Source organism: Manacus vitellinus, unplaced genomic scaffold (assembly GCF_001715985.3).
Source record: "Manacus vitellinus isolate BGI_N305 unplaced genomic scaffold, ASM171598v3 scaffold_32_pilon, whole genome shotgun sequence".
Taxonomy (NCBI): Eukaryota; Metazoa; Chordata; class Aves; order Passeriformes; family Pipridae; genus Manacus; species Manacus vitellinus.
In genome coordinates, this window is record NW_021940460.1 from 8,565,680 (window position 1) to 8,574,349 (window position 8,670).

The window sequence follows — 8,670 nt, forward strand, 5'->3', positions numbered from 1 at the left end:
TTGGATGCTGAGGGAAGAGTACTTGCTTTTCATTTTTTTCTCATGCTGCAAATGAGCTCCCCAAAGGCACAGGGAAATGTTTAAGTTGAAAAGACAAACAAACAATGAGCTGCTTACTGATGAATGCTGATTGTGGTGAGTTTGGCTTCCCCTTTTCATGCATCAGAGCCCAGAATTTCCCTGCTGACATCCATTTCCACTGCTTGGCTGAAACGGTTTTGTTTCATCTCCGCGATGTATGCGAGGGAAAAAAATTTCAATTAGTAACACTCTCAGCCTTTCATTTGTGGTTTGTGCCTTCCCCAGAGATCGAGACAGTGAAGTTGGCCCGCCTGGTTTTTAGCAAACTGCACGAGATCTGCAGCAACTGGGTGAAAGACTTCCCCCTGCAGCCCAAGCCCCACCGCTACTACGAGACGTCCATCCACGCCATCAAGAACATGCGCAGGAAGATGGAGGACAAGCACGTCTGCATCCCTGACTTCAACATGCTCTTCAACCTCGAGGTGAGCACAGATCACCTGGGAGACACATCATAGGATAATGGTTTCCATTCTTGGGGAAACTGGGGCATCTTCTGCTGAGGGGATGAAATGGGATGGGCCTGAGCAGGGTTGGCGGTGCGGGGACACACGTGGTGTTGAGTTGGTTCAGTTGGTGTTGGTGTAACCACAGGGTGACAGGCAGTTTCCACAGAGGGTAAATACAACAAAACAGCCACTTGCACAGATTTCTGGTGAAATGTCACCTGACTACACAGAGGTTGTACCTGGCCCATCCTGATGCAGCCGCTCCCGCAGTGGCTCAAGGACTGCCCTGCCTTTGTGCAGAAAGCAGCCCTGCTCTTGTGAGTGGGAACTGATGCACTTGTAGTACTGTGAGATAAACCAAGGCTGGAGCCTCCACTGGCTGAGGATGTCCAGGTGTGGGAGATCATCACCAGTGGCAAAGACGAAGGGGGTCACCTTACAGTCCATCACTGAAGCCAGGTGACAACCAGGGGTGGGTCTGTTCTGCTTTACAACAGACCTTGGGAGGAAGAAGCCAAAAGCAAGAATAAGGACAGAAAGTAAAAAACCCCAAACAGACACAAAACTTACAGGACAATGGGGTGCAGCTCCCACGAGAATCTACCAACATGAAGGTTTAGTGGAACTGGGGTCATTCCACCCCATTAATTTCCTTATGTGGCCATTGGTCAAACACTCACTCCTGCTCTTCCTTGAGATATAAAACTGGACACTGAGGAATGGAAAATAAAAGGAAGTATCAAGACTTTTACTTTTAGGATCAGATTGCTGCATAATTACACCTTTATTACATCCTGTCACTTTAATAACCATCTTCTGCCCCATCCACATTCTTACCTTTAAATTATATTAATGCAAACAGAGGCAGATGTTTCCTTTGCCTGTCAATTGTCAGCTTTCTTATTCCAATTTGTGTTGGAGCCCATTACCTAAAAATTACAATGTGCAAATATTCCAGTCATTGAGCTGGCTGTCAAGGTTGAATTGGCACTGTCAGTGGGTTGGTGGTGTGTGTGTGAACAGGCACAGGAGTTGCTGTCTCTTGGTACCGCTTTGTTTCTCTGAACAGATAAGAGGAAGCTGAGAAAACTGACTTGAAGATGAGCGATTTTGCTGTATTTGATTTGTGAATGTAATCACAATTATCTGATGAGAGAGCACATACAGGGTTTTTTTTTTTTTCAAAGACAGGCATCTAAAATGATATGGTTTAGATTTAAGAAACAAAAAGAATGAAAGCAGAGGCTTCACATTTTAACTGTGCTGGCATTTTATCCCTGGTGGATCCTAGCCTTGATGCAGACTTCATGCAAACTGTAGTGGATGTTCTTCTCTCCCTGTGGTTTTCGCAGTCACAGAACCTCCTGCACAATTTGATGAGAATGGCACTTCCTATTTGAGTTGTGTGACTGAGTGGTAACAAATGGGACATAAGGAGTGTGGAGAGCCCCACAGAGGTGATTCTGGCAGGGCATTCTTGCAGGTAGTATTCAACAGTAAGGTGGAAGTTTCCCACTGATGCAAGTGAAGATGGTCAGGGCAGTTTGTTTTTCCAGTGGAGACTCTGCCTCTAAGTCCAGTTCAATGAGGACACCACAAACCCCAAGTTCAAAGCTTTAGGACAGTCCAGCTGGCTGTTTGCATTGCTTTCTCCTGAGGTGTTTCCTCCATGTGTTTCCCTTGGCAGGACCAAGAAGAACAGGCCTATTTCGCGGTGTTTGATGGCCATGGGGGAGTGGATGCTGCCATTTATGCCTCCATCCACCTCCACGTGAACATGGTGCACCAGGAGATGTTCCAGCACGACCCGGCCGAGGCTCTGTGCCGAGCCTTCCGCGTGACCGACGAGCGCTTCGTCCAGAAGGCAGCCAGGGAGGTGAGGGAGGGCCTGGGCCTGAGCCTGAGAGCATCAATCTGTAAATTCTGCCTTTGTCAGCTCCCAGCACAGGCCAAGGTCAGACTGGAGCTGCCCATGCACAGTCCATGGAGCTGGTGCCCACTGCTGGGCTCCTCTGTGTCCCATAAGAATGCCACCTTCCACTTCTCACAGCAGCCACTTCCTTTAGGAGGATGCTGCTGCCACTCTCATGCTAACTGGGTTTAGTCCTTGGGATGGGGTTTTTTCCTCAGGTTTAGTCCTTGGAGTGGGGTTTTTTTTTTTCCTTATCTCTACAAGATACATTTATTTGTCTCCAGAAAGCAAGAATAAATGGATAAGTGAGTCATAAGCCTCCTAAACTCATGCAAGGCATGAGTTAAGTGCAGGGAACTCAGGCTGCTCATAAATAAACCTCCCTCCAAGTTCAGTGACATGCCTGTGTGTCTGTCAATGACAGGAAGTCAGCCAGGGCAGTCACACACCAGACACCAGCAGAGCCTGGCTGCTGACAGGCAGTTCCCATTCCAGGGATGTCACGGGGCAAATTCAGTCACTCACATTCAGCCAGCTCGGCTCTGGGGAGCTGTTACTGAGCAGTTGTAGCCGTAGGGGAAGCACTGCCTGTTCCTCCCTGGGAATAGGCTCTGTGCTGCACTGTCAACATGCTCTGTCCTCGAGGTAAGCAAGAAAATGCTTTGAAATGGAAATGCATCTTTTTTTCCACCCTGTCCAGAGCCTGCGCTGTGGAACCACCGGGGTGGTGACTTTCATCCGAGGGAACATGCTGCACGTGGCCTGGCTTGGGGACTCCCAGGTTATGCTTGTGAGGAAAGGCCAAGCTGTGGAGCTGATGAAACCCCACAAACCAGACAGAGAGGTGAGAACACACCTGGGCAGTGCTCCCCACAGGTACCAGCTTGCTGTGAGTGCCGTGCCAGTGTCTCTGTGAGTATGTTCCAGTTACCCCGGTTTGTTTGGATGTCACTATGGATTTGTGTACAAATCCTTTGTCTCACCTCTGGGGGCCTGCAGCCTCCACTATGTGTACGTGAAAGAACAAATATTTATGGGAGTGTTCAGTGTGTGATGCAGCTCTGTCCAAACAACTCCTGTGTTGCTGTTTAGGACGAGAAGAAGCGCATTGAGGCCCTGGGCGGCTGCGTGGTCTGGTTTGGAGCCTGGAGGGTGAACGGGAGCCTGTCTGTCTCCAGAGCTATTGGTAAGAGAGGGCTTTCATTCCCTTTGGAGCCTTGATTTTCTTTACAGCATTTTAATTTTTTAGCAATTTGCTTTTTAACCATAAAATTTTAATTTTCTAGTGATCACAATTTGAAATACAGCTGTAGACCGAGCTGTGAGCAGTGACCTCTATTTTTCCCCCTACAGTTTGAGGGAATAATTCCCAAATAATTGCTTTAACTTGGGCTAAGAGTCACTGGCTCCATGCTGAGTTAATAAAGGGCTTCTGGATGCTGTGGCTGCAAACCCACAGTGGTGTCTACGTGTTGTTTTTCCTCAGGGGACGCCGAGCACAAGCCATATATCTGTGGGGATGCAGACTCTGCCTCCACGGTGCTGGATGGCTCTGAAGACTACCTCATTCTGGCCTGTGATGGCTTCTACGACACCGTGAACCCCGACGAGGCAGTCAAGGTGGTGGCTGACCACCTCAAGGAGAACAATGGTGACAGCAGCATGGTAGCACACAAATTGGTGGCGTCTGCCCGGGATGCCGGTTCCAGCGACAACATCACCGTCATCGTGGTCTTTCTCAGGGACATGAACGCGGCCGTCACCGTCAGCGAGGAGTCGGACTGGACAGAGAACTCTTTCCAAGGGGGGCAGGAAGACAACGGGGAAGACAAGGAGAACCATGGAGACTGCAAACGGCCGTGGCCCCAGCACCAGTGCTCAGCACCGGCAGATTTAGGGTACGAAGGACGAGTGGATTCCTTCACCGACAGAACTAGCTTAAGCATAGGGTCCAGCATCAACCTGCTTGATGATCAAGGCTATTTAGACCTGACAAAAACAGAAACTAGTTCACCTCAGAGTGCCAAATGTCTGCCACCAGTCCAAGTGTTTAGTCCTGGAATACCAAAGAGTGCAGATTTGATCAGCAGCTTCCCAGCGAAGGGCGAATCCCCAGAGCGCGCCACGGCCTCGGTCTGCGGGCAGAGCCACCCTGGGGAGCACGACGCTCCCCTGAGCTCGGGTGCTGCAGGGCAGGGCATCTACAGGGTGAAGGGGTTGTCCCCCATCTTCTCTGGGCTGGAAGATGAACTGTTGGAATCCTTGGGAAAACGAGCCGCGTTCCTCCACGTCCGGCTCTGCGGCGGGAAGAGGCGACGAGCAGCCAGGCTCACACCAAAGTTTCACACCCTGCTCTGGGCTCAGGAGCCTTCCCACCTAGAAGGATCCACCCTGTCCTTCCCTTTCCGGGGCCGCAGGAGCAGGAGGGCGTCGGCCCGACCCTCCCCCTGGCAGAGGCTGCTCAGTCGTAACACTTACAGCGAGAGCATGTTTTTGATGCGAAGACAAAGTAATTGTATACCAGACCCACCCCTCCATCAATGCTGTAAAATGTAACCACCCCCTCGTGTTCCCCCTGTCAGACTCCCAAAGTAGACATTCCCAAAATAAAAACTGGCATCATCAGAGAGCGAAAAGAGGTGGGCATTTCCGAACTGTACTCCAGTCCCCTGCAAAGCTCCAAACCCTGTGTAAATAGACCTAGGAATTAACAAATGTAGTTGTCTCAAATCTCAATAAAGTTTGCTGGTGGTGACACCCTGAGCAATTCCGCAGCCGCCCGACCACCCGCACACACGAGTGTCCAGCCACATCCACCAGGGAAAGCCAAACAGCCGCTTCACGTGGACAGACTCCGTCAGGGCACAGTCCTTAGACACGCAGAAGGCTGCACCTGCCTGAGGAATGTCTGTGCAGCAATACTTACAGCACGGTCTGGTTCAGAACTGCCAAATTTTTCTAGAGCGGGGGGAAGTTTCCGTAGAGTCGAGGTGTGGGGGGGGTTTCTTGTGTTCTGCTTTCTGTTTGTTCCAGGTGAGCGTTAAGGTGAATTAGGAATCACATCCACTTTTGCAGGTAGATGACTAAAAGCCATACAGGGTTTACCAGGTACCTTAGGAATGGACACACTAAGCTCCTGCTGCTCTGGTCTCAGACTCCTGTCGAGGTACAGACTCATAATTTACCTTTTTTTTTTCCATGTAACATAAAATGCGGAATATGAAGAAAACTTTTCTTGTAGTTTAAAAAAAAATCCTGTTTTCCTGTGGCTGGAGGTGCAGTGTAGGGAATTTCGTACCTTTCTGGTGCTTTTAGTGGCATTTTTCTTGTTTCTCAGTTTAGGAAACTGTTCTCAGTTGAACATGATTGTGCTTAATGCTTTGAGCCAACCTCTTCCCACCCTAACTTCATCTCAGGTCTTAAAAGAACAAATCCGTGGAGAAGTTCAGGACAACCCCCTGTCCCTCCGCCTGTCGCACCGGAGATCAACTGGATGAGCTGTTTGGTTTCATTAATGATTTCTAGATGGCAGAGGCATCCTTTAACATCAGATTTCAGCATGAAGGATGGTGGGTGCAGCACCAGGGTTGCCGTGGGGTGTTGTCAGGGTGTGTAGGAACGGATGCCGGGCTGCCGGAGCGATCCAGAGCGCGTGGAAATGCCGAGGATGCGGATGAGCAGGGGCTGTCCTTGGGTGGAATTCACTGCTCTGGGTCCCCCTGGGTCCAGGGGGGCAAGTGAGGAATGTCAGCTGCCCCGGTTTGGCAGGGGCCACCAGCCCCTCCCCGCTCCCCAGGGGACGTTCCACCCTCAGGGAGCCGTTAGTTGGGACGTAAATAAGCAGCCGATTCCCATCAGCTCCACTAAGCCCAGATCCTGTTACTGTCCTTTGTCACAGTAAGACATTTGGAGGAGTATGAATAAAGTCAGTCTTCATAGGCACTTAGTGTACCATTCATATCACTTTAGCAGTAACAATAGCAGTATTAGTGTTTAGCTAGAATTTGCAAAGTATTTTAATATTAAGTAGTCAGGAGATTATTCAACACGACGAGATGGCAAGGCTTGAATTCTGCCAATTTCCGCTGCTTCTATCTTCGATGCACTATTTTAAAAGCAATCTGATGAACAGCAAAAGGCTTTGTGAGCAACCAGGAGTTGGAGTGTGGCTTCAGATTCCTTTGATCTTTTTCAGACTTTGTTTTAATCTTACGGGATCATTGGCTCTTATCTGTCATCTTATTCCGCCTTAGCTGTTGTCGATGTTCTCTTCAGCTGCAGCTCATGTTCCAAGTCAGATTTACCGAGGAAATTTGAGAAACCATGAAATGGTAAAATATGCAACTCTGGGGCATCTCTGTGGTGCCTTTGTTTTAAATTATTCACAGTAATAATGGCTCGTTGGAAGTCCATCTTTAGCTGACTGTCGTGTTCCGGAGAGAAAGGTGGTGTAAGTGCAATTCTTTGTGTGAGTAACTTAAGAGTGAAAACCCATTATGGATGATAAAACTTCTTCCCAGTCTGCAGGAGCAGTTGAAGAGCACTGGACTGCATGTGTGCTGTTTTGGGAAGGATTTAGCTTTTTAGGTGTGGATTCATAAATGAGAATTCTGCGACTCATCCCATTTATCCTGCTAGGAGAAAACAATCCACCATCGTAGTTCCAGTGTGGTCAGGTAAAACCATTGTATAGATAGAGCAAGTGTTCATTTCTTCACTAACTGCATATTTATAGAGTAGATAGGAACCATTTGTAAGGTAAGTCCTTTAAAGTTCTATAATATTAAAAGTAGTGGTTATTGGTCTGATTATGCTGCTCTTGATTCTACAACTAGACAAAAAGCAGTGCTTGTGAAATGCAGTGTTTTCTCTTAATGCCACTGGTGATAGGAAGTAGTTCTCTTCAGTTCAAACTCCTGTGCCCTTATTTGCTGCTTGCTGACGTAAGCAATAATCCCTCTCTAACAGTATCTAAGTGTTCTGTATCTCGTACTTTGATTGTCTATCTGGTGACAGTGTAAAACCTTAGGCTAATAGAGAAGTATCTCATTGTATTTATTAACTGTTGATACTGAGATTCAGTCTGTGACCTGTGTTTTGTATTTTTATCGTGTATCTTTAGTGGTGGTGAAATTTGTATAACGAATCTTTCCAATAAAGAGCTGAAGTATCCCTTTCCCGCGTTAACACGACCCCATCCGTTCCGGTTGGCGTGGTCACCGTGGTGGCAGAACCAGGAGGGAGCAGCGAAAACGTGACTTTATTTTTTTTTGTGTTTCAGTCTGTGTTGGTTTTGAGGAAGGGGCTCCAGGCTGGTTCTGTCTGAAGCCGCTCCAACCTCGCTCGTAAGCTCTTCACTGTGAGGACTGGCGGGATTCCCGCGATCCCGGCAGTTTCCTGTGTACTTTTCCATGTGCAACTCTGAGGAATGTGTGCGGTGCGGAGAGCAGAATAGCACCAGAGCAGGGAGCTGTTAACCCATTCGATTTGCACTAAAGGTGGGTGGAAACACATGTATATATAACTTTTCTTTACCTAGAAGTGCCATCCATTGTCCTTGCGAGTTCAAACCATCCCGTACCTGAGTTGGGTCGCGTCGTGACGCTGAAGGACAATGTCAAAGCAGACTTTACCTTATGCCACGTTTATGGTGGTGCATCATCGTAGAAACTCCGCCTGTTTTTGGAACACTGTGTGTCGGTGAGACCGTTGTCCCATGGGCAGATGAGGCACGAGGAGTTTGTGTATAGACATGGCTGCTGTAGTTCAGGTCCACTGTCTCCTCCCTGAATCCTCCCGACCCCGGCAAAGCTCTGCGGGAAAGCAAAAGGAGAAAGATTGGTCTAAATTAGGGGCTGTTTTAGCACAGTTTACTCCACCAGTCATGCAAACAAAGCCATCCAAGGGGATACTGCAGCTTCGTTCATGGCTGTAATTTAGGGCAATCTTTCTTTAATCCACACCCTCTCTGCAACAGGAACAAAAACTCTCTACCCTTGTATCATGTGCAATAAATAACGAAGCATTAAGGCGACCTCTGGCTCCGATGGCCGTACCCTCCTCCAGCCCTCGCGACTCAGCGACGGCTCCTGCCAGCATTAGAGCTAAAGAGAAACAACCCCACCTGTCAGGGCCTCCCACAACTCCTGGGCAGGGTCTCCTACAACTCCTGTAAGTCGCACTCGCCTTGTGTCCGGTTTTTCCTCTCCTTCCCTCTAGAAGACACCT

At 48.7% G+C, this 8,670-nt stretch overlaps 1 protein-coding gene across 1 annotated transcript in view; it reads left to right on the plus strand.

The window, feature by feature from the left end:
* Positions 1-7,634, plus strand: part of PPM1E (protein phosphatase, Mg2+/Mn2+ dependent 1E) — a 63,472-nt gene extending 55,838 nt beyond the window's left edge. The window contains exons 3-7 of the mRNA XM_029961299.1: positions 307-506; positions 2,218-2,406; positions 3,143-3,286; positions 3,535-3,628; positions 3,929-7,634. Coding sequence (XP_029817159.1) covers positions 307-506; positions 2,218-2,406; positions 3,143-3,286; positions 3,535-3,628; positions 3,929-4,998 — 1,697 coding nt within the window. The 3' untranslated portion in view covers positions 4,999-7,634. The remainder of the gene's footprint in view (positions 1-306; positions 507-2,217; positions 2,407-3,142; positions 3,287-3,534; positions 3,629-3,928) is intronic.
* The last annotated feature ends 1,036 nt before the right edge of the window (positions 7,635-8,670 follow it).